Here is a 27,984-nt window from a genome sequence, read left to right on the forward strand (position 1 = left end):
TATTTTTCAGATGAAAATGAGAAAATGAAAGTAACCTAGACATAATGGATGATCTGTTTGAAAGTATAGATAATTATGATAGTTACAGTGACTATCTGGATAGTCGTCTTGATGAACAAGATCTAGACTATCTTGGGGTAATTATAACTTTTACACATTTTTTAAATGGAGAGTGTTAGCACTAGACTTATATTCTAAGAATAGTGCTGTACTTATATTCTAGGATATGAATAGTGCTAGACTTATATTCTAGAATATGAATAATTCTAAACTTATATTCTAGAATATGATTAGTGCTAGACTTATATTCTAGGATATTAATAGTGCTAGACTTTTATTTTATGATATGAATAGTGCTAGACTTATATTCTAGAATATGAATTGTGCAAGATTTATATTTTAGAATATGAATAGTGCTAGACTAATATTCTAGAATATGAATAGTGCTAGACTTATATTCTAGAATTTGAATAGTGCTAGACTTATATTCTAGAATATGAATAGTGCTAGACTTATATTCTAGAATATGAATAGTGCTAGACTTATATTCTAGAATATGAATAGTGCTAGACTTATATTCTAAAATATGAATACTGCAAGACTTATATTCTAGGATGTGAATAGTGCTAGACTTATATTCTAGAATATAAATAATGCTAGACATATATTTATAATATGAATAGTGCTAGACTATTTTTCTAGAATATGAATAGTGTTAGACTTATATTCTAGAATATGAATAGTTCTAGACTTATATTCTAGAATATGAATAGTGTTAGATTTATAGTCTATGATATAAATTGTGTAAGACTTATATTTCATGATATGAAAATATAGATATATAATGTACAAGATTTTCTTATTCCATGATATGGATAAAATTGGATATAAGCACAAGCAGCTTATAGAGCCTAATAAAAAATGACGTCATATAATACAAATGACCAATAATAGGCCAGTATACATTTTACCATTGGTCAATAACAATATACACTGGCCTATCAATGGTCATTTGTATTGCATGACGTCATTTTTTTAGGCACTATAAGCTGCTTCAATTATAATTCTAGTATAATTCTATATATAGTAAGTCATAGATTTTATTTTATTTGTAGGATATGGAGAGTGCTAGACTTATATTGATGCTTGGGTATAGATCAAGTGTCAACATCATAACAGAAGAAGAATTCACTGAACAGAAAAAGTAATTTCATATTTAAATGAAAAAAGATCATGAAAGTTCTAAAATATACATATAAAGAAGATAAAGTATAGAATAGAATCCAGGTAAAAGATTCTGCCTAGCTAGCCTGAAGTAAAATTGGAACAATTGAAAGACTAAAACGGCTATAAGGCTGTTAGTAAATAACATGATTTCAGTAACTATTCAGAAAAAATATTCAAAATAAATTCCTTTTGCAATAATTTACTAAAAGCCTTGTAGCCAAGCTTCCAGCTTTCTCTTCCCTATTCACAATGGATTAAAAATGAATTTGATGTGCATTATAAGCCTTAAAAATTTAATTATGTAAAAAATTTACAAAAAAATATTGTTAGTGTATTTATATTATAAAACTAGGTTGCGCTCTTATGTTTGTTTTTAAACAGCTGATTTATACATGATAGCAACTACATCCATACATTAACTTGTGGTAGGGAGGGAGGGGGGAGGAAGGGGCTGTACCCATTTAACTAACCCATAGGCGTCCAAGGGGGGGGGTAATGGGCCATTTGGCAACCCCAAACGATTTTGGGGGTGCCGTAGGCACCCCCAAAATTTTTTGAACAATACCCCCCCCAAAAAAAAATTACCCCTACCTTGGGGGTGCCGTAGGCACCCCAAACGATTTTGGGAGGGGTATTTACCCCCCCCCCAAACCATTTTGGGGGGGGGGGGTAATTACCCCTCCCAAAATAAATGTTCTTTAAAAAATTTTTTTTTGGGGGGGATGTCTATGTGTTTTACCTGTTTTCTTAATAATCTCTAATATTAGGGCATAGAATTCTTTACACAATGTGTATACACTTAGAATAACAGATGTCTAGAGAACACCTCTGACAATCAGCCAATAGGATAATACTGGAAGAACAATCTGGCTATGTTTTTGGTAGAGATGTGTACAAATTTTGGCTCAAAAGAGCAAAAAGTTTTCATTTTGTTTGAATAATGAGTCAGCTATAAAAAGTTGCATATCTTAGGATAAAGCTTTGCTTGGTAAAATCATATCCTGTAAAAATGTATTCCTGCATATAATGTAAAATATAGACAAAGGATTTATAATAATAAGTCAACTATGAATATTGTATTATTGTTGTATTTCTTAGGATAGATAATTCAGATTATGGGTTCAGTTTGACAATCTAGATATACTATACTGTTTGGTACAAACCCCTCTTCCTAATCCTTGTGTATAGGGAAGCTTAGGATTTGTCAATATTTAGCTTGAGATCTTCAGTAAACTTAATGTAACAGAACAAAAGTTCTTGGCTTATATTCATCAACCTTAAGGAGTTAATCTTCAAAATCTCTGATTGGTACCAAACAGTTAGAACAGGGAAATGGATTTTTGGATGTCTGAAGAACTAAGATAAGAAGAATCCTTCTCCTCCATCGATAGTTATAATCATATTCACACTCAGCACAAACCTTAGGTTCCACCAAGGCAGCAAGTTTTTATTAAGTATAAAGCTTTACAACAGCCTACAGCAGAAGAGAAAATGAAAGAAGAAACATTAACTTGAAGGAAACCTCAACACATTTTAATTCTTAGTGAGCAAAGGTACATTTGGTACAATTAGAATTAGACTTTCATTATATTAAACAAATTTAATTAAGAAAAGCTTCTAAAAGAAACTGATTGATTACAAATTATCACTAAGCATTTTTGAAATACTTCAAAACACAATATTAAATCAATGAAGCCTGGATTATCATACAGACAAGGAATCAAATAACCTGTATTATCATATCTTAGACCAATAGATATAGTATATCTACATGGTCAAACTGGACCCATAATCTGTCAAACTTGAAAAATTCTAACATACAAACACAAGTTTTTTTTGTTATGTAAGTCAAATCATATAATACAGCAATGAAATATTTCCACAAAATAATTTATAGAAAGCTAACGTTATCCAAAGAAATTCAACTATTCATAGTTGACTTACTATATATGTTTTATCGTATGTTTCACATTTTATAAGATAATACATTTTTACAAGATATGTTTTACCCAAGCAATGCTTTGTCCTATAAAATGCTACTATTTATAGGTGACTCATTATGCAAACAGAATGAAAACGTTTTGCCCTTTTGAGCCAAAATCTATACACATTTCTACCAATAGCATAGCCACATTGTTCTTCCAGTATTATCCTATTGGCTGATTTACAGAGGGGGTCTCTAGACATCTGTTATTCTAAGTGTATACACATTGTGTAAAGAATTTTATGCCTTAATTTTAGAGATTATTAAGAAAACAGGTAAAACACATAGACAAGTTAACCATATTCGAGTCAAATCACAACTGCTTCATTGATTTTACATGACTAAGATATTATTTGATTTAAAAATTGTCCTCATAAGTGCGATTTAAAGAAAAAATGTATCTAATCTCCCTGTATTAAAGGTAGATTTGCCTTGTATATTAGGCAAATTTAGTGATTTTCACCTTAAATCTTAAAATTGAAATATCTGCCAAGAAGGAACAGCTAGGATTTCATTCTCAATGGATTCTACTTGGCACTAGGTCCTATTTGAACGATGCATTGTCCGTTTTCATGGTAATTTTTGTTTATCCTTTATTTGGTTAAAGCAGGGTGTGTGCGCAAGTCAAAGATTCCTTCTAATTTCCCAGAAATTTTTAGGGTTTTCACTTCTATTCCTCCTTATTCTATGAAAATATACAAATCATTTTTTTTGTATTTATGCTTAAAATACAGAGAACAAGTATTTGTATTAACAACACACATTAGCACATCTTTCTTGAAGTGTAAATGGAAAACAAAAAATGTCTGCCCTGTAAGAAGAAAACAAAAGTTTTAGACATTTTTTTTATCCATTTACACTTCAAGAAAGATGTGTTAGGTATAAAAACATTTGAATTTTTACTAACTAAAAGAATGCTTAAAAGCTTAGTAATGAATAGAAAAAAAACGTTAATTGTCTTTAATTGCCATGATTAGAGTATTGTAATGTTTAGATCTTAACAAGTGTTTACTTCCCTCAAGATTTAGGATTGTAAGATTCAATGGATTAAATAAATTTTTGTTTAATTCCAGATAAAGTATTATTATATCCAATACTAGCAAAGTTGCCAATAGAGTTCTGAACATTTAAGAGTTGAATCAATTTAAAAAATCTGGAAAATATTAAGTTGCGGCATTGTTAACACTGGAGGTCTGAGTCTTAGTTATTAAAGTGTTTTTTTTATATTTTTTTTCTAATTTAGAAGTAATAAATCTATAAATATAGATGTATAATCAGACAATTACCTGGATACCCCTTTTTGAGACCTTTTTTGACTGCTAGCAAATTGCTTTCTGCTCTTTTGTAGCGACTTGGCTGTGTTAATATTCCTGACGCTATTAGTTGATTTTCAAAGACCTAATTGAAAGTTAAGTTACGGTGGAGTGAATTAGTATATAATTTTTACCCCCTTTGATATTCAAATGGGAAAACAGAATAACATACAGACAGACACAATCACTTATATACTACACTAGCGGCTTCGCCCCTAGCCTCTAGGGGCTTTGCCCCAAAAGATGATGAAAAAAGTGTAAGGTGAAATTTGTAAAAAAAATATTCCACAAAAGAAATCTTCCACAAAGGAAATCTTCTACAAAGGACCAAGGATATTTCTTACAAAAAAAAAATGGGGGGGATTGTTTTGTTTTTTTGGGGGTTGGGGGTGTCCCACCCCCCAAGAAAATAGCTTAAAACCCCCACAGGACCAATAGGTATATACCCTGAAGAGTAGAATCCAATCGGTACAGTGGTTACCGAGATCTTAAGGGACAGACAGACGGACAGACATCAAGCTACTTTGCATTATACATATATCTTGTCTGATTTGAATAATTTTAAGGTGTTAATGATTAAAGTCAGGGCTTTGTAAAACATTGCTTAAATTTCAAGTATCATTTATATTTTAACTAAGTTAGATATCCTATTATATAAAGTAGTTAATTAATCTGAAGCTTAAGATCTCAACAACTACTGAACTGATTAAGTTTCCTATTTTAGGTAAGCTTCATAAGTCTTGTGATAGTTTTAGGCTATTTTATTTTCATTTCAGTCTTTTAATGGTTTTATGCAAATTTTATAGCAGCACCTAAGTGCATTTTGAATACAGAGCCTCTAGATGCTTTGGGCGCTGCCGCTAGTTGTTCATAAAACAGCTAAGACTCGTTTATAATAAATATTTATTCTTGTTACTTAAAACGTTTTGTAAATTATAATAGTTCAGAAAATTATCTAATTAAACATGCAACACTTTGCAAAAACTTGGAAATTTTGCAGTTTAAAAAAATGTCAACAACTAGACAAGGATGTATTTATCAAATGGTAGTTTAGCTATAACTATTTTAACTATGTAATGCTTGTCTGTTAAGATATCGGCAACCATCTAAAAGTAGAAGGTTTAAATGGTTTTTAGGTTAAGAGCTTGACCAAGGAGCTTAAAACTCTTTTGTACATAAAATTTTATGGGATGACGCAACTTTGAATTTCTTAAATCATTTGCCGCCTGAAGGAACTAATCAAAGGTCTTATTTAAAAAAAAACATCCAATATTTTGTTGCAATTTTGAAAGAAGACAAAGGATTGGTTAATTTTAGCGGCAAATTGATAAAAAAGAAAATTCAAAGTAGTATCTTCTACATAGTAAGGAATTCTAAGGCAGTTTCCCTCTATGACGACGTTCAAGCTTTTTTTTCGATGGAAGTGGAAATCTCAGTTGGGTGGTAAACCGCTAATTCTAATGATTTAAATGATCCCAGGAGTACAAAGTAATTTGTACAAAATCTATGTTTTGTTATTTTGCAATTTTGTTTTTAAGAAATATTAATATTGAGCTGTTTTGTATATTTTTATATATGTCAATGACCTAATTTACAGTTCCACTTTAAAAAAAGTAAATATAAAGGTTGTTTAAAAATGCACCCTTTTTTAAAAACACAAATTGAGTGGCTTGTGTTAATGGCAAAAATGAGTTCTAGTTTTAGAAAATGTAAATGCCAGTTTTTTGCTGTTTGTACTGTAGAAGCTACGTCGAAAAGGGTGAGAATAATAAAAAAAAATGCTGAATAATGTTAAATGAATTTATGTCAAATGATTTTATGTTAGATATTATTTATCCTGAATGCTATTCTGTGTGGAGGGTTACCCTCTCAAAAAAAAGGGCCTAGATATAATTTTATATTCTCTCAAACAAAATAAAACCGTGAGGGGGGGGGGGGCAGGGGGATACCTTCGCCCCTTCTTGGATAAAGTCACTTGAATGAATGAAACAAAACTATGTTTATCATTATATACTAAAGTAACAGGTCTGTCTGTATGTGTGTCTGTCTGTAGCGAAAGATATAGCTAATTTCTGAACCAATATGCTTCTTATTTGCAGTTTAGTTTCTAATGAGTCCTGGAAAGGTTTACAAATATTTTAAATCTCGCCCCTAAAAAAAATTTTCCGCCAACAAAAAAAAATTGTTTTTTACTTTTTCTTCTTAAAAATAAAATTGAAAGTGGCGACCCCCTCCCCCATCATTAAGTGCCCCTAGAGGCCCTATGGGCGTAGCCGCTAGTTTATTATAAAACATCAATCTATTGTCTTATCCCTTAAAGAATTTTAATGCCACCTCAATACTTGCAGGACCAACTGGGATACTTGGTAATCCCTTTATTTGCAAAACAATTATTTAACCTGAAATTGTTATTAATTCTTGTGCACAAAGGTCGTAACAAGGATTATTCAGAGCGTGGCTACTCTACATTTCGGGTCAGTCCGTCTGTCTGTTCATCCATAAAAGTCATGGTTGGCCCGTCCGATTGATTTGAAGCGATAAATTAAAGTTAGAAGGCGTAGCTTTTCTTCAACAATAACAAAAAGTCCGTACAACTATTAAAAATAATGATTTTTTTAGATACTTTAATACCACTTTTTTAGTTCATAACTTAATTTTTAGTATGATGATTCTTAGGACGAATAGTAACAATGTTTCATTTGTATGTTCATAAACAGCTGATTTATTGATATTAAGAGTACTGTCACTCTATAGTTGATAACGGTTGTTTGTAGACAATTTGAGCTTTGTTCTTATGGATGTTGTCATCCTTGTTGTAATATGCAAATACTTAGTGCAATAATTTTTATAAACAATTCACATGAAATATTGTATTACCTTATAATTCCTCATTAAAGGCAAAAAAATAACTTTAAGTTAAGTAACACTTCAACAACTCTTGAAAGGGTCTTTTTCATAATATATATTACTAAACAAGGATGACAACATCCATAAAAGGGAACCTCCGAAATGGAAGGACGAACTTGTAGAGTGTCAGAACTGAATAAGCAGAATGCATAAGTTTAAACAAAATTGTAAGTAAATTCGTAATACATGATACTTTTTACTGACATTTTTAGGACTTGATTATAGAGATGCTTGTAAAGGTTGTTAGTAGGTAAATCAAATATACTTAAAAAAACAACCCCCCCCCCAAAAAAAAAGAACAAAATTGTCAAAAATTGATGTTGTATAGCCATTTTTAAGTTCTTAAGTAAAAGAGGGACATGAAAAGAAAGGTTTGTATTAAATTCCGGCAGATTAACTAATATTATTTGGACGCATTATGAAGAAATTGAGCAGTATTAAAATAAAAATGTTTACATAGGTTAGTTTACTTTCATATTACATGGCGAAAGGAAAGAATTAGAAATTTAATTTAACAAGAACAGTATCAGGAATAAATTGGATAAAACAATAGATGATAAATCTATCAACATCCTCAATTAGGATTGACAAAATTAATCCTTCAGTAGATTAACATTATTTATGATTTTTTTTGAAACTATTACTAATGAGAGAATGTTTATATAAAACTTTTGGTACCGATATAATTTTCAGTCTAATGTCCCCTCCCTCTAAGGTTTTAATATATAAGTGACCTAAATCAAATTATGTGCAAATTATATTTTTAAATCTTACTATATAAAGTAGTAAGGTTATTGGGGCTTAAGATCTCACTAATCCGATTATTTTTAGGTAAGCTTAACATAGGACCTGTGGTGGTTTTAGGCTATACAATTTGGGATGGTTTTAATCTTTATATCTATCCCCTTTCTTCCCCTTAGATCCCCAAGATGCTTGGGGCGTAGCTGCTAGTTATCAAAACATAGTTGCGTCACTACAAAAATATATTTTTAAGTTTTTATTTCTTTTCTTGAAAGGTTTCTATAAAATTAAATTTGTACGCATAAGAAGAAAATTATTCTTACTCGACTTTTCTGATCTTGAAAGGTAATTTATAATTTTATGTGGAATGACAGAAGTTGTTAATAAATAGATGTAGAAAGTCTAGATGAACAATCCCTAAAACAGCCTAATATATATTAGCTTTGCTTGTAGGAATTCTATTGTCCAATTTCGCTAATATTATAGGATTGAATTATATGTGATATCTTACTTTAACTGAGATTAAATTTAAACAAAAATCTGCTAAAATTTCTTTTATTGTGTCTGATTGACCATCTAGGCTAATAAATCTATAATTGTAATGCTGTATAACTAATGTCTGTCCTTTCGTTACTCTGACTAAATAGATTTAATTGATAACTTCTTTGTTTTGAGTAGTAAAGCTACTCTATAATAAACTTTATCTAAAACGTAATAGGATAAATGTGATTTTCTCGGATGCTTTTGAGAATAGCCGGCAAAAATTTTCAGTGAATGTTCCTATGACATAAACGCATCTAATTTATATATTGTTTTGTCCGTCTGCATGTAATTCATAATTTAAAAGTTGTTAACGTTATTCTTTTAAGGTTTTATAATTTTCTTGGAGTTTTTGTATATTCTCTCTCTTTTTTCTTTGTTATGAGAACTGAATATCTGCTTTATTACTCCCTGTGTCTGTTTGTCCACTCATTTGTTTGTGCTCCGCAACTTTTAGATGTTGTCATACTCGTTTAAATTTTAAAACATACGTTTCCAAAAATATAATATGCTTTGTCAGGCATAAAACAAATCAATTTTTTTTGTCCTTTCTATAAGTTAAACATTTATTCTTTTTATCATTTATTTGAAATACTTTTATCACATTTAATGTGAGAATGTTGCTATTATCATATTCAAAATAAATGCTGTAATAAGCTTTAAAATATTTAAACACTAGTCTCTCATTGGACACAAAATGACGTCCAATAAGAAAAAGGAATAAAAATATTGGAAAGAAAATTATTCTATTTCAAAATTAATTCTTGGCATTTTGGAATAAAAAATATAGGGGAAAGAAAATTATTTATTTCAAATTTATTTCTGGTCTTGAAATAATATTCATTATTTTATTTTAATTCAAGTGTCAACCAATAAGAAATAGGCATGCTGTTTTAAAAGTTTGGAATAAAAATTATTATTTTTTGTCAATTCCTTTTTTCAGAGTATAAAATGAGAATAAATTTTCCAACATCATTATTGATTTCTAATTTAACATTTCATACAGTGGGTAATATTTATTTCATCATTTTTTGTCATTCAAAATCAAGTGTCACAAAAATAATAATATTTAACATAAAAAAGAAATTTTTAAAATAATTTTGTTTTCTTTATTTGTTGAAGATTTAAGCCCAAGCTTTTTCTGAGGGGGGAGACCCCCCTCAACCCCCCCTCTCCTGAGGGGGGAAACCCCCCTCGACCCCCCTCCCTGACGCTCTCTTCTTTAAATCTTTCATTATTTCTGTAATTTATTCTAACTATCTTATAAATTTCAAAACATGAGATAAAAAGGAAATAATTTGCTGTACATTATTAAAAAATTTTAAAAAAATTTCAACATGATTTTTAATTTTAAATACAAGAATATTTTTTCCTATATAATATGTTAAATTTAAATACAGGAATAATTTTGTACTGTGGAATTGAAGAAATAAATGCTGTACATTAGAGTGGCTTGATTTTCAATGATTTTCTAATTTTAAATGTGCTACATACACTTTCTGTCTGAACATCATATAAGAGACCAAAAAATGAAAAGAAAATATTTTGAATAATGGGGAGGCTTGCCTATGCATGTAAACTTTTAGAAAGACACTTGTGGGGAGAATTTTTTTTTTTTTTTTTGGGGGGGGGCAATTATTTTTCTTTCAAAGTATAGCTTTATGCACCTTCCCAATTTTGTCTTGAAGAGTAGAATAAGAATAAAAAATCTGTTTTTAAAACTATTGATCCTAGCAAGAAAAATCCATAAATAAATTTAAAAACCAAGAGATTTTACATTTAATTTAAGATTTTTCATGCTTGGATGAATATTTTTTAAAACCAATTTGATATTCTTATATTAATCAACAAGACAAATTCAAAAAGATGCATAAAGCAATACTTTGAAAGAAAAAAAGTTGCACCTCCAGAATAAACTTCTAAAATTTTTAATGCATGGAAACACCTTCCCCCTATTTCCCCTCAAGGACAAAATAAATTTTTTATATTTAGGTTTCTTATATGAAGTTTAAACTGTAGATGTTGATTACAAATTCAATGTCCAAAATTGATCCACTCTACTGTACATTGTTATAATTTAATATTTGATGTGGGTATAAACATTAGACATAGATGGTCAATCTGACCCCATTTTTTTCTTAAAAAGAAACCTTTGTTCACTTTTTGTTGTATATGAAATACAGCCCTATAGGCAACATTATTTGCAACTAAATTTTGCAATGATATAATTTTTAGAAAGATAACTTTATTATAAGAAATTAAATTATTTATAACTAACTTATTATATGTTGTGTCATACGCTTCACATTATATGATGGAAGAAATATTTTCTTCAAATATTTCACCCAAGGAAAGCTTTAACCTAAGATATTCAACAATTTATAGCTGATACATAATGTAAACAAAATTCCCTTGTGCTGTCTCTAGGTTATCTCTATTGTATAAATGAACGTACAAAAGAGGAGGAGAGAGAGAAGGAAATAGACAGAAAAGTGAGGGAGGGGGGAGGGGGAAGAAATATAGAGAAAAATAGACAGAGATATTTATTGTTCACCCTTAGATGATGTAAATTTTTTGATAGACTTTTTTGAATTTAAGAAAAAGATAGAGAATGAGACAAAACCAAGTATCATATTTTATTAATATTGCTTATACAAGAAAGGTCATTCAAAATTATTTCACTAATATTAGGGTAAAGTGATAAAAATTTAAATTTCCACCTACTTCGCCCCCAGAGGGGGCAATAGTAGAAGAAAAATTCAAATTTTGATCACATGACCAAAATTGTTGAAATAATTTTAATATCCTTTCTAGCATTCACAATATTACGAAAATATGATAAATAACTATTACTGTATAACATTACCGTTCTTTTTTTTATCTAAGCTACTGCTCCGGAAGCTTTGATAATTTAGTCTGTGTATTGGCCTATCATTGGTCATTTGCATTGTATGACGTCATTTTTTACAGGCACTATAGACGGCTTCATTGCTACGCTATTTTTGAGCAGTTCCTTGTAGCTCATATCTATCTGTTTAGAATGTTAGAGGATGATTTTGCAATAGAAGAAACAGAATCAGAAATAAACAACAACAACAATAATAATAATAATAATAATAATAATAATGATGAAAAGAGCAGCCTCAAGAGTGGCTCTAAACGGGTAAGTAATAATTTTTATGTATGACTCTAAATCCGATTGATTTCCGAATGATTACAACTGGTTCTGCGCCTTTCTGAAAAATCATTTATAGTATCGTATTACAGACAATTTTCTACAAATATTTTTTTTATATAAATATCTAAAAAGATATAATACCAGCTATGATAGTCTGGGCCTTCGGCCACTCGGGGCTAACAAAACTGGAATTAATCTTATTTTTTTCCATTTTAATATCCCAGGAAAACTGTCCTTAATACAATGGGATAGATAACTATTCTAGTAAGTTTTAAAAATTCATACTTTTAGTTGTCTTGGACTTTTGTGTACTAGATCTAATGCAACTTTAAATAATTAGGCTAATTTAAAGACTTTTGGCACTAGCACACAAAGACGTCCAAGGGAGTGGGAGTAAAGTGGGGATTACCCCCCCCCCCAAAAAAAAACAATTTGAGGGTGCCCCATTTTACCCCCCCAAAAAAAGAATTACCCCCCCCTAAAAAAAATTTTTACCCCCAAACCAAAAAAAGCTTAAAGAATGCCGCATAATTATTGCTCGTCTAGCAGACAATGTGTATAATCAACACTTAGAAGCTCTTTATAGTGCCTATAAATAATGATGTCATACAATACAATTAACCAATGATAGGCCAATACACAGACAATATTACCAATACAGTATACATTTTGATTGACTAATGGTGGGTCACTATGGCGTTCTTTTTTTAGGCACTATAAAAGCTTCAACATAAACACTAGCAGACATTGTTTGTAGGGTAGCCAGGCCTCTAGTGTACGAACAAGACGAAGTATGGCCTCAAGCAGACTGGACAGAATAGAGAGACAATCTGATAGAGACTGGGCATTCTGGTAAATATTTTATACCTGGTACACATGGCACCTAAGAAAAATTTGTCCAGTATCGCTTTGAAACCAATTAATATCAAGTGGATTAGAACCGGTTCTCAACCATACTGAAAAATTATGTATAGCATCCTTTTATATCCAGTTTTCTACGTATATAAAAAAAAACAATCATAAGATTAGAACCATTTTTAGCCAGTGCCTTCGGCATCTCAGGGCAGAAAACTGGTTTTAATCTTATGATTGTACATTTTGATATCCACGGAATGCTGTTTAAAATTCGATGCGATAAATAACTATTAACCATCAACTTTTCCTTGGTACAATAAACAATAGTTTATATAATACAAATATCTATCGATTTGTCTGAATTGCAAACTTTTTTGACGAAAACAAATGGAGTTGGGACTTTAGTTTTCACTGGGTTCTTTATCTACTGCCAGCGTAACAGGAACATAAGGGATAGAACAATGCAATAAAATTAAATCTTCCCCCAAGACTTAATGGGATCTTTAAAAAACCTTGAAGGCTGATAGCGGCCAAACGTCTGAAAGTATTTTTTAATGTAAGTTATTTTACCTGGAATGTATTGCAAATTTTCTTATTGTGTTTTTAGTGCAGATGATTTATTGGACAAGACCTTATACAATGCTGTAATTAGGTAAAATATTTTAAACAATAAAGGGAGACAAAGGGGAGAAATTGCACCCTAATGAAATTTTCTATTGTAAGGCTAAAAAGCTTTTAGTTAGGTATGTAAACCTACAGAGTTTCTTTGTTTTCTTAGTTTATTTGAGTAACCTTTAGTTATGTATTACTGAACATTTTATAGGTATTCCTATCTAGTTAAGTGAGGTTTTTATGTCTAGATGCTAGAGAAAAGCAGGTAGATATATGTCATAGGTGTGATTTAGATTAATTATAAAACTCTTCTATATTTATACTTACATTTATTGTTATGTGATTTAGGCGTATGAAAGATGAAAATCCAGATTTTGTGACTCTGACCTTTGTAATGGGAGTTAATTCTAAAGGGATGGATATTATAGGTAATCAATTAATCAGGGGAGGGAAAGGTCAATTTAGGATAAATTTATCTCTCCTTAAGTACCAGAATGTATGTCTATATGTCCTAAAGATCTCTTAAACGGCTACCTAACCAATCTATGGAAGGTTTTAGGCTAATGGGAGGAGGTTTGGTGATAACCACATCTCTTTATCAAGAATGAGTACCCTCACCCCAAAAAAGCTTTATCACCTCTTTGTTTTTATATTAGAGCTAATCACAAACGGTTTATTAGGGACCCTTTAAAAATAAGGGTATCTTAAGCTTTACTTTAGTTTGGGGGAGATAGGCTACCCTTAAATTTAGTAATGTCAAGCTTAAGTAAAGATTTTGATAGGCATACTTTAGCCTTACATGAACCTCTCATAAACAAGTGTACATAAGCCTGTACTAAACCTTCCTTATTACATCAACTTGCAATAAAAAATAGGAATATTTTAAAATCTTTCTTAACTTATCCTTTATGTATTTGTTTATGTAAAATAACGTGGATTTTTAAAAAAAGTATTTCATAAATAAATTACAGTTCTCTTTGCATTATTTGTAAGAATAGAATTTTAGAAATGAACTCTTTGTATGATTAAAAGTTCATAAGGGCAAAGAGAAAAAAGTAAAAGAGGGGAATCAAGGGAATTTAAGAATGGACAAAATCAGTAGGCCTGGCCATTTTTGCTGTGCTAAACCATATTGTTGTTGCACCTCTTTCCAAACTAAAATAATTTAAAGAAGATTAATTAACTTTTGTTATAAAATTTTGATATTAAATTGTTAAAAAAATATTTTAAACCTTTTTCTACTAATATCGTGGATTTAAAAGATTTTTATTAGCAAAGTTACTATATAATATGAATTTATGTCTGTCCATCTGAAACATTTAGGGGAAATTTAATATTTGAGAAAGCCATTTTGGTTCAATTGCTTTTAATAGAAAAGGTTCTGATTGATTTGAAAACAATTTATTTTATCTTTTATCTTCATTTTAATTTCAACATTAAATGAAAATATGCTTAAAAATGATATTGGAAAAGATGTTGTCTTAACTCTTATTAGTTTTCCTCATGACATTATAAGGCTGCACCACCAATGTATTTTTCCCCTCTCTCTTTTACTTTACTTACTGCTTCTCTTTTCCCCCCAATTGTTTATATCTACCCTTTTCAACCGATTCCCCCCAATAAGTGTACCTTAATTTTGTGTTAACACTCACTAGGCCAATCCTCCCCCCACCTCCCCCCACTTAGTGTTCTTCATTTTGGGTTTAAAAGTTATCATGATTGAGGCTGTACATTTGTATCTTACGTTTTTTTTCCTTTTTTCCCATTAATCTTAATCTAGTTTTTGCTACTTTAAAGATAGCATTTTATTTCTTTTCTCCCTTAATCTTGTTTTTAATACTTTAAAGATAACATTTGTTTAGCTGATTTATAAAAACTCTTCCTATCTTTTCTGTAAAAGATAGGATACCCTAAGAAAAAATAAGGCTTTCCTTATTTTATTTAAATAATAATGAATGAAATTCTTTCTTAGCTAGACAATTTGATACATTTTTTTAACAAAACATATTGTAGATTAAATTTAACTTTACTACAACAGAAAAAAATTAACAATCTATTTGCATGAATTTGTCTATTGGATGTACTCTTTGCATTTTTCCTTTCTTATTAGAGAGTTGCTAAACAAGAATGACAACATCAATAAAAGGGAAGCTCTAAATTTGTAAACAATTATAATGTAAAATTGATTAAATGCAGGATAATGACATACACACATTTTTTAGGAATCATTATTTCAAATATAAGATCAAGATGAATAGGATAACTAAATAATTAAAGTTTTTATAAAAAAAAGTTTTAAAAATCAGTATGTTTAAAATGAACATGTGGGCATTTGGATAACGATTATAGAGTTGCTAAATCGTATCTAACTATTACAGGAAACATTATTTGAAATTGATAGGATAATTCTTATATGCCTAAATTAATAATATGAGCTATCAGATACAGATGGACGGACTTACCCTTATTATAGAAAAGCTTCGCTTTTAAAAAGAGAAGTACAAAGTTGCATTCTCTCAATTAAATTTGTTATGTAATTACATTTATGTTCCCAATCTTATTAGTATTGTTATTTTTTAAATTTTAGATTTTAGGAACCTGCCTTAATTGAATAGATATGGGACATTTAGATACACATTTTCTAATGCAGCCAATAGGAAAACAATGTAGCAATAATTCGGCCATATTATTGGTTAAAAATTGTGCAGATTTTTGTACAAAAGTGAGGACGTCAAAATATGTGGGGAAGGGGAGGGGAGGGATGGTTGTTTATCTTCCTAAAAATGCTTTGAAAAAATTTTTTTTTTATTACCCTCACAATAAAATCTTTACCAACATTTGATGAAGGGGTAAATAATTTTTAGTAGTGAAGCTACTCTTTAGATCCAAATGTTTGTCTATCGGTCAGTTTGTCCTTCAAAGACAAAAATGTAGAGAATATGATTATCTCATCTCCTATTCAAGATATACAGCAGTAACTTTTTGTCAACACTCTCATATTAAGAAGTATAATTATCTATTAACCCTTACAGATCAGGGGGGGGGTCATATTGACCCCCCCCCCTCTATTTTTTTCAATGTCATTTTTTTGTAGGTAAGATAGAGAGTTGTGACTTCATGACTTTTTAAGTTTAGTAATTATATGTCGGCAAGAGTTGATCTTATAAGGATATCTAGTCTGTGTCGGTCATGGCGTCCGGTCAAAGTCGGTTAGGTGGCACCAAAGAAGGTGTATTTACTTTTATTTTTATAGCTAGCCGGTGCTTTTAGTAAGTAGTAGATGTAAATTTTTCCATAGAATTCAGATATGCAATCGGTTTTTTTGTAGACCTCTTATTTTTAAAGTAATGTAAGTTTTTTTTAAAAAAATTAAGTCGATTTTAAGGTACTAAAATGCAACAAAAAAAAGAAAGATAATGGCCATTATGAACAAAAATGGTAAAATCTTTAATTTGACACCTTACTTTTTAAATTCTGTCAGGTAATTATTGAAAAAATTGATTTTTTTAAACCCACAAGAATAAAAACTTTGAACTTAATTTTATCATTACCCAGGCATAAGAAATAGGCGTTATATATACTGTTAGAATGAGAAAAATATTACAAATCCATTCTAAGCAAAATTGAAATAAAAAGTTTTCACTATAGTATATAAACTACAATAAAAGGAATTATATAAAAAATATTATGTTATATTATACAGGCAACCATCTTATTTCTTATTTTGAGAATAAAAATGGGAAGGGGGTAAAGAGGGGGTAAAGAGGGGATGAAGAAAGTGTTGCTTGTACAAAATAATATATTAGGCCATTTTTTATTTTTTTACTTTTTTTCAATTTTGCTTATAATGGATTCGTAATATTTTTCTGATTCTAAAGGTATATATGAACCCATATTTTTTATACCTGTGTAATGATAAAATTAAGTTCAAAGTTTTTATTCTCGTGGGTTTTAAAAAATCAATTTTTTCAATAATTACCTGACAAAATTCAAAAAGTAAGGTGTCAAATTAAAGATCTTACTATTTTTGTTCATAATGCCCATTTTCTTCCTTTTTTTTGTTGCGTTTTGGTACCTTAAGATCGACTTAATTTTAAAAAAACAAACTTAATTATTTTAAAAATTGCATAACTGAATTCTATGAAAAATTTTACATCTACTACTTAATAAAAGCACCGGCTTATATAAAAATGTATAATTACTAAACTTAAAAAGTCATGATGTAATGAAGGCAAGTGACATTGAAAAAACTAGAGGGGGGCGGCTAATTTAGCCCCCCCAATCTGTAAGGGTTAATTTCTTATTGCTCTAAGGGAAACATCCATGGTAATTGGAGTGCTTTTTAGCAGGTTTTTGGCTATAGGACTACTTCCTAGAGTATTTAAAGCTAAAGAATCAGGAAAAAATATATCATCTAAAAATTTTGTTGCCCAAATTATTGAATTTAAACAAATACGTCTAAATAATCAAAAGCATTTCAGAAATTTATATCATCTAAACATTTTGTTGCTGAAATTATCAAAATGAAACTTATACAGTTACAAATAAACAAAAGGGTTTGTCTTACACCTCTATATGTATGACAGAATTTGGTGCCAGATAGACCATCTAGATCTTATATATCTATTCATTGGATGTCAAAGCTCTTCCCACCTCTACCTGCTTTCTTTTGAATTAAGAACCCTTAGGCATCGCTAACTTTAATGTAAGCCTACCTTAAAGTTGTACTAAAAAAGCTTACATAAATTTGAAAGTAACCTTTATCAACCCTTCCCTATTAATTTCTACCTGCTTTCTTTGCAAAGAAAGGTTTAGGAATCCCTAACTATTTATGTAAAGGTAGCTTAATCCCCTTCCTATTTTCGATGCCCCTACCTTATATGAATCATCCCTTTTGATCCACTTCTCCATCAAAAATCCTAGGGTATCTTATCAAAAAAAGGTACCTTAACTAATTTTAAAAATAATAAGAAATAAAATTCTTTCTTAGGATGACAATTTGATGTTTTTTCAACAAAACTTTGTGTGGATTATTTTTAATTTTACTATAATAGAAAAACAAACTATAAGGATAGATCATATAGAACTAAAAGCTACTCTTTGTAATAAACATATAAAATTTGTTAACATGTGGCTCTTTGTAGATTTTAATTTTAACATCTATATAGATGTCCATACATTTTAACAAAAAAGTATCATAGGTTCAACACTTGCCTATTTCTAATATTTGATTATATGTCATGTGTTTTACCTATATTTTACATGGTGCCTTTACCAAGCTAAGAAATCACTCTCTACAAAACGTTTTTTTTAACCTTTCTTTATAAATCTAACAACTTTAAAGCTTAGAGGGGTTGTAGCTATTAAGTATAACACAGACAGGACTTGAATAGAAACTACTTAAAAACTAATGAAAGCTATATAATTTTTATGATTTTTTAGCTAAAAGAACAGTTAGCTGTTTTAAATAATAACCTTTAAAAAAATATTCTACCAAGAAAGTACAAAAGTATAGTATAATGAACCAATAGATATAGTAGATCTAGATGGTAAATCGGGCCCAATAAGTTGTGAAACTTAATAAGAAATATCCAAAGAGGTAACTTTATCCCAGGAAAGTTAACTATTTAAAGATGACTTCTTATATATGTTATGTCATATATGCTTTAAATCATGCGAGGGAAGAAATTTTTTAACCATATGACCAAAGCAAAGGCTTATCCTATGAAAGACTATTTATAGATGATTCATTTTGCGAATGATATCAAAGGATAATTGCTCTTTCTAACCAAATTTTGTTTGCTTTCTTTCCAATATATGGTAGATTGATCCTCCCCTGTATTCCTATTGGCTGAATTTGGGAGTATGTATCTAGATTATACCTTTTAATAATTCTTACTTGATAATTTCTTTATTGGTGTTCCTTTATTTCTTCAAATCTTGAATGACAGCTTTAAATCACTTATTTTTGATTACATTTTTTTACGGCAATACTTCGATTATCTATTATGAAGTGTTGATTTAGGGAAAAGAGAACACTGAAAACATTTTTTACTGTGCTAAGAAAATTGCTAATAAAACATCACATGTTTTATTTTAATAGAGAAAGAGGGGACAATGGGCTATTTATTAACAGCTTATACCAATAACGAAATTAATTTGAAAAAATCACAAACATTAACACTTGTATATTGTCAGAACTGAATAATCAGAATTTAAATGTATACGAGTCGAAGCAAAATTGTAAGTAAATTTGTTGAAAAACTGCTTGATACAGAATAATGTTTATGGACATACTTACATTTTAAGGACTTGATAGAGTTGCTTTGCTTATAATATTGTTCTTTGTTGTCCCAGGAATCAATATACCAAAAAGCAGATCAAAGGGATAATTAGATCACATAAAAAATTGTTGTTAAAAAAGTAGAAAAATCAACATGTTTAAAATGGACGTACGGACATTCTGGTGATGATTATAGAGTTGCTATGCTTTCTAAATCGTACCTAACTACTACAGGAATCATCATGCAAAGTTTGAAATCAATAGGACAATTCTAACATGCCTAAATTAACAAATAAAAGCTATCTATCTTGGACGGACCGACCCTAATTATAGAAAAGCCTCGCTTTTAAAAATCATCCTGTACAAAACATTTTGAAGCAATTCATATAAATCTAATATCTTTAGAGGGGTAGCCAAAAGATATGGTGTATGTCTGTCTGTGTGTGTAGGTATGGACTAAGTATCTTTTTAGTATCTTTAAAAGTTTTTTAAAGCAAGAATAAGTTTCCTTTTTTTTTAAATATAACTAATGGCATATAAGAAGCTTCCATGAAAAGAAACCTATTCATTCCAGAAGCTAGCAAGATATTTTAAACATCCTTGATTATATCTCTTTTTTTATGACCATTGTATTTACCTTCACTTTTACTTTATTTCTAAAATAGCAGCTACGCCCCTAGAGGCCTCTAGTGGCACTTTAGATGTTTTTATTTGTTAAAGTCTCTACATTACTTCTTTATTTTACGATAATTCTCTTTATGTTACAATGAAGTCTCCCATATATTTTAAATATTTCGATTTTTTGTCATTTCTCTTGGGAGGTTGGTTGTACCCTCTCCCAAAATAGTCATAAACCTTCCCAGAAACCATTAGAATCTACATATTAAGGAGAACCCGATCGGTTCAGCGTTTAGCGAGATCCTTTGGTACAGACACACAGACAGACATACAGACAAACAAACATCCTGCTACTTTAGTATACGGATTTTAGCGCATCTGAAGGAACACAAATGAATATATCAATCAGTTAAATGTAGATGAAATCAGGGATCTAAAGGGATAAGACAATAGTAGATAAATTGATACCCCGCCCAAATTGAATTTTGGGATGCCTAGGCAAAATTTTTGAATTTTGATCTACCTCCCCCCCATATAAAAAAGGCTTGGACGTCCTTGTACTGTACAATTAGTGGTTGAAACGGCTGGATATTAAGATTAATGAACATACCAATTAAATTTCGAAAAAAAGTCCCAAAAGTTATTAAGCTATTGAATAAGAAAACGTTATAATACAAATTTGGGGACTAATGTAATATTTTAGAAAGCCCAATGATCCCTCCCACCCTGGATTGAATGAGAATTTGTACTTGCTTTCTACCTGACTTAACTAGATAAGATACCTTTTATATGTTAAGTATACCTAAGTAATTTTATGTAACCCTAATTAAATAATTAAAAAATAAAATTAAAAAATATGAAAGATAAGTCTTAATTAGAGTAAAGTTTTTTTCGTCTACATAAATAGAAAAAAAGAAACATTATAAATAACTAAAAGTGTACTCATTGTAATAAAATTTGAATTATAGCTCTTTAAATGTAGAATCAAATAATTACATCTATTTTGTTGTTCATTCATTTTAACGAAAAAAAATAATTTGCAAATGTTTAGCACACCTGCCCATTTCCAATATTTGAATATGATTTGTGTTTTTTATATATATTGGGGAGGTTAATTTACCATATTTTCTACTAAAAAAATCACCCTATAAAAAATATTTTGAAGTAACCATTCTTTATAATTATGAAAATAAAAAAAATATCTTTAAAGAGGCCTTAGATGGTTAATTGCTATTATGTATAACACAGATAGGATGTATGTGGCAGAATTTACAAGGAACCGTGCTCAAAAACTTAAAAAAGATAGAAATATTTTTTTAAAATCTTTAGTTAGAAAAACAATTGGCTGTTTTAAGACATAACCAAAAAGGTACTCGTGTATCAAACCTGATTTTTCTTGACCTAACTTAATGTAACTAAGAACAAAATAGGAACCCCTAGTAAACTTCATAAGGTACCTTAAAGCTTCCCTAAGTCTTACTTAACATTACTACATTTAGGAATACTTAACAATAACTTAGAAACTTCATAGGGATACTTAACTAAAAGCTTACATAAGCCTGACATAAGAAAATACCATTAGGAACACTTATCTTCGTTCGTGATTCTCACTATTATGTATAATTCACTGTGGGCTACAATTGAATCAAGACAAAAGTAAGTGCCGAGCCCTGGGACCTATGTAGGGTGAAAATAGACATAAATCCTTGATGATTCCAGGTGGAGACAAAATATTTTAGCGGGGTCTTTTGGTTTTTTTTCAATTTAAAGTTCTGAAAAAAAATTGAAAAAAATATGAAAATCTTGAATAAAAAAAAAAAAAAAAATGATTTGTAATATTTTTTTTTATTTAAAGATACAAACAACTTATATAAATACTATAAGCTTTAAAAAAATCACAATTTTCAAATTTAGACTTTCAATATAAAGATTTGTAGAAAAAACCTAACAACAAATTCTAACATATTTCTGATCAACATAGCAATAAAACGTCTTTTGCAAAATCTTTATCATCAAAAATAAATAGCACTTACTAAAGACTTTTTTTCATTTAAACTTATACTTTTCACATTAATTAACTTTAAAGATTGATTTTTTTAAAAAGAAAGGTTGCGTGATTTTTTTATTCATAATTAATTGCCTAATTTTGAGATTCAGATAAAAAACCTTACTGCTTTATATCATTGGATACTCTACTAGCAGCGGCTACGCCTCTAGAGGCATATAGGGACCCTTAGGTTGGGGGGGAAGACGAACCCCCCCTTACAATTACAGTTTTTTTAATGAAAAAGTTAAAAACATTTATTTTGGAGAGTTGATTCTCTTGGGATAGTGATGGTACCCATCCCCAAAATAGTAATAAACCTTACCAGGACATATAAGAAGCTACCATGTAAAGGAGAACCATATTGATTCAGTGGTTAGTGAGATCCCTTGGTGCACAAAGACTTACATAGAACGTGTTACTTTATTATAAAGATACATATATACACAAAAAACTCTACAATCAAAGTATGTCTGTTTGTTCATCTGTCTGTATAAAAACATTACAGAATATATTTATTTGGTACTAGCGGCTACGCTCCTAGAGGCCTTTAGGGACACTTGAGAGGGGAAGAAGTGGTTGAATTCTACAACTAGATTTTTATTTTAGACTTAAAAAGAAAAAGGTTTTTTTGTGTGTTGTGGTCCTTTTTTAAGGGGCGATTTCTCTTCTCTTTCTCAAAAAAAGTTATAAACCTTCGATCCAAGGACCAATGAGAAGCTACATAGTAAAGTAAAAAAAGAACCATATCAGTTTTTAAGCATCAGAAAGATGGACAAACAGACATCAATCTATTTTGTATCATAAATAGTGCTTTAAAGCAGGGGAGAAATATCATCTGGAAAAAAAAAATTTCCTATCGTTTAAAAGTTATATCCCTGTATAAAAAAGATAGGATGTCCGTGTGTTTTTTCTGTCTGTGCCTAAAGTTCTTGCTAACCGCTGGACCAATTTGGTTCTTCTTTATTGACCTATCTTTTAGACTGATAATAGGATCAACATATTAAGGAGTAGTTTAGTGTCTATTAATCCTTATATAAAAGTAACAGTTTCTGTGTCTGTCTGTTTGTGTGTGTGTGTGAGGGTGTCTGTCGGTACCGAAGATTCTTTGTAACCGCTTAACTGATATAGTTCTTCTTGGTTCAAGTTTTTCATTGTCCTGAGAAGTTTTGAGTTTAGAAAAAATTAGTTCCTACCCAACATTTAAAAAAAACTTTTTCTTTTACATACTAAAACTGAAAGTAGGGGAGGGGTCAACTTCCCCCCACTTATCAAGGGCCCCTAGATGCCTCTAGGGGTAAAACCGCTAGTGATAAAATAATTTTTATCTTGAATTATGATTAAATTGTTCTTTTTCCATTTAATAAAATATAATTGTAATTATTAACCTCAAAGAATATCAAGAATTAGGTAATTGGATTTAACAAGGGAAAAAGACAACATCCATAATTAGTGAAGTTTAAAAGAATGCAAATAAAGAAAATAGCAAGTGTAACATACAGATACAAAAATATATTAATCAGAGCGAGATGGGACAATGGGCTATTTATTAGACTAGTCCCCATAGTTTAATATAGGAATTTGTTATTCGTTGGCTTAACTACTTAGGGGACCTGTTGCGATTTTTGTTTGGTTGGATTATTAAATTAAGTGCCCAACATTTCAACCATTAACTGAAACATACAGAAGGGTTATCCATGTATCATATTTGGGAATGTAAATCAATTTAGCGGTCATTGTCTTATCCCTTTAGATCCCTGAATAGTAATTAACAATGATCAATGGTTCTTTTTTTTCTATGTAGCTTCTCATTGGTTCTTGAAAGGTTTATAACTTATTTTGGGAGGGTACCTCCACCTTCCTAGGAGAAATCAACCCCTAAAAAAGGATCCCATTTCACACACAAAAAAAAACTTTTTCTTTTTAAGTCTAAAATAAAAATCTAGTTGTAGAATTCAACCACTTCTTCCCCTCTCAAGTGCCCCTAAAGGCCTCTAGGAGCGTAGCCGCTAGTACCAAATAAATATATTCTGTAATGTTTTTATACAGACAGATGAACAAACAGACATACTCTGATTGTAGAGTTTCTGTGTATATATGTATCTTTATAATAAAGTAACACGTTCTATGTAAGTCTTTGTGCACCAAGGGATCTCACTAACCACTGAACCAATATGGTTCTCCTTTACATGGTAGCTTCTTATATGTCCTGGTAAGGTTTATTACTATTTTGGGGATGGGTACCATCACTATCCCAAGAGAATCAACTCTCCAAAATAAATGTTTTTAACTTTTTCATTAAAAAAAACTGTAATTGTAAGGGGAGGTTCGTCTTCCCCCCCAACCTAAGGGTCCCTATATGCCTCTAGAGGCGTAGCCGCTGCTAGTAGAGTATCCAATGATATAAAGCAGTAAGGTTTTTTATCTGAATCTCAAAATTAGGCAATTAATTATGAATAAAAAAATCACGCAACCTTTCTTTTTAAAAAAACCAATCTTTAAAGTTAATTAATGTGAAAAGTATAAGTTTAAATGAAAAAAAGTCTTTAGTAAGTGCTATTTATTTTTGATGATAAAGATTTTGCAAAAGACGTTTTATTGCTATGTTGATCAGAAATATGTTAGAATTTGTTGTTAGGTTTTTTCTACAAATCTTTATATTGAAAGTCTAAATTTGAAAATTGTGATTTTTTTAAAGCTTATAGTATTTATATAAGTTGTTTGTATCTTCAAATAAAAAAAAATATTAAAAATTATTTTTTGTTTGTTTTTTATTAAAGATTTTCATATTTTTTTCAATTTTTTTTCAGAACTTTAAATTGAAAAAAAACCAAAAGACCCCGCTAAAATATTTTGTCTCCACCTGGAATCATCTAGGATTTATGTCTATTTTCACCCTACATAGGTCCCAGGGCTCGGCACTTACTTTTGTCTTGATTCAATTGTAGCCCACAGTGAATTATTTAATAACTAAAAGTTAGCCCAACTCTAGGGAATCGTAGTAATTTGATAAAAGTTTAAATTAGAATAAAGTGACTCTAGAATTCGCACGTGATGGTTATCTACTTTTTTATATGGGTCAGCAACTAATTGAGCGAATAAATATTTTTCTCGTATTCATTCGAAACTGATTAGCATCCGGTGGATAAGAACCGGTTCTCATCTATATAAAATAAACTATGTCTGGCATCGTATTATATCCAGTTTTCTACGAATATAAAAATGTACAATCATAAGATTAAAACCAGTTTTTCTAGCCTGTGCCTTCGAGAAATAACTGTTATCAAACAGCCAAGAACCAGTTTTATTTTCTAGGCTTTCTGGATCTGGGCGATAAATTGAAAAATGTAAAATCAAGGTAAATCATTTTCATGAGGTTACTTTATTAGTTACCAATGTCTGTCCGTTCTTCTGTCTGTTTGTAATGTTGCCCTCTAACTAGATATGATATGACTAGTTGATACCTACATGGATAAATCTAACATATCTTAATCTATCTAGATATGATATGACTAGTTGATACCTACATAGATAGATCTAACATATCTTAATCTATCTAGATATGATATGACTAGTTGATACCTACATGGATAAATCTAACATATCTTAATCTATCTAGATATGATATGACTAGTTGATACCTACATGGATAAATCTAACATATCTTAATCTATCTAGATATGATATAACTAGTTGATACCCACATGGATAGATCTAACATATCTTAATCTATCTAGATATGATATGACTAGTTGATACCCACATGGATAGATCTAACATATCTAAATCTTTCTAGGTATAATATAACTAGTTGATACCTACATGGATAGATCTAACATATCTTAATTTATCTATATATGATATGACTGGTTGATACCTACATGGATAGATCTAACATATCTTAATCTATCTAGATATGATATGACTAGTTGATACCCACATGGATAGATCTAACATATCTTAATCTATCTATATATGATACGACTAGTTGATACCTACATGGATAGATCTAACATATCTTAATCTATCTAGATATGATATGACTAGTTGATACCTACATTAATAGATCTAACATATCTTAATCTATCTATATATGATACGACTAGTTGATACCTACATGGATAGATCTAACATATCTTAATCTATCTAGATATGATATGACTAGTTGATACCCACATGGATAGATCTAACATATATTAATCTATCTATATATAATATGACTAGTTGATACCTACATGGATAGATCTAACATATCTTAATCTATCTAGATATGATTTGACTGGTTAATACCTACATGGATAGATCTAACATATCTTAATCTATCTATACATGATGTTAATACCTACATGGATAGATCTAACTTATCTTAATCTATCTTGATATGATATGACTGGTTGATACTTACATGGATAGATCTAACATAACTTAATTTATCTATATATGATATGACTAGTTGATACCTACATGGATAGATCTAACATATCTTAATCTATCTATATATGATACGACTAGTTGATACCTACATGGATAGATCTAACATATCTTAATCTATCTAGATATGATATGACTAGTTGATACCTACATTAATAGATCTAACATACCTTAATCTATCTATATATGATATGACTGGTTGATACCCACATGGATAGATCTAACATATATTAATCTATCTATATATGATATGACTAGTTGATACCTACATGAATAAATCTAACATATATTAATCTATCTAGATATGATATGACTGGTTGATACCTACATGGATAGATCTAACATATCTTAATCTATCTAGATATGATATGACTAGTTGATACCTACATTAATAGATCTAACATACCTTAATCTATCTATATATGATATGACTGGTTAATACCCACATGGATAGATCTAACATATATTAATCTATCTAGATATGATATAACTAGTTGATACCTACATGGATAGATCTAACATATCTTAATCTATCTAGATATGATATGACTAGTTGATACCTACATTAATAGATCTAACATATATTAATCTATCTAGATATGATATGACTGCAGACTGGTTGATACCTACATGGATGGATCTAACGTGCCTAAATCTATCTAACATGAGATCATATTCTAATAGATCAAAGGTTTTATCATAGTATCTGATAACAAGGATGATAACATCTATAAGTAGCAAAGCTCTATAAGATAAAGAGGAACAGTCTAACGAGGGAAGGTAAAAAAATAAATACTCATGAATTTTTGCAATATTTCAAAAAAATTCAATTCAAAACATTTATCTTTAATAGCAAATGAGAACAATCATGTTTGCCATAAAAAAAATCTCTCTCAAACACAAAAAATTGACAAGCAGAAAGATAAAGTAAGTTATAAAGTAGAAGCTTAGTTATCATTTAAATCAAACGTTGGAACAAACGAACATAAACACATGAATGTCAAAACATCTAAAGTATGAAATTTATAGGACAATTCTAAAATGCCTAAATCAACGAAATGTGCTAACCCTAAATACGGAAGAACTAACAGAACTTAGCTAAAGAAAAGTTTCGATTTAAAAATACATACAATTTAATCAATATTTTAGTGTCTAGCCCCGGTTCCTGATTTCAACTCCAAATACCCGAGTTTTCAAATAATAGGCAAGTACTGTCGAATGTTTTGTTTAAGTCAAATTGCCTTAAAATAA

At 29.8% G+C, this 27,984-nt stretch overlaps 1 protein-coding gene across 1 annotated transcript; it reads left to right on the plus strand.

Moving 5' to 3' along the window:
• The first annotated feature begins 8 nt into the window (after positions 1 to 8).
• On the plus strand, positions 9 to 27,984 carry LOC145330761 (uncharacterized). The gene is made up of 9 exons (XM_080175427.1): positions 9 to 137; positions 1,116 to 1,204; positions 11,752 to 11,875; positions 12,648 to 12,742; positions 13,353 to 13,397; positions 13,706 to 13,785; positions 25,618 to 25,660; positions 27,331 to 27,424; positions 27,883 to 27,984. The coding sequence occupies exons 1-9, from the start codon at positions 45 to 47 to the stop codon at positions 27,982 to 27,984; spliced, it is 765 nt and encodes a 254-aa protein (XP_080031553.1). The 5' UTR covers positions 9 to 44.

This window comes from Acartia tonsa, chromosome 10 (assembly GCF_053477335.1).
Source record: "Acartia tonsa isolate MP-2025a chromosome 10, ASM5347733v1, whole genome shotgun sequence".
NCBI classification, from domain to species: domain Eukaryota; kingdom Metazoa; phylum Arthropoda; class Copepoda; order Calanoida; family Acartiidae; genus Acartia; species Acartia tonsa.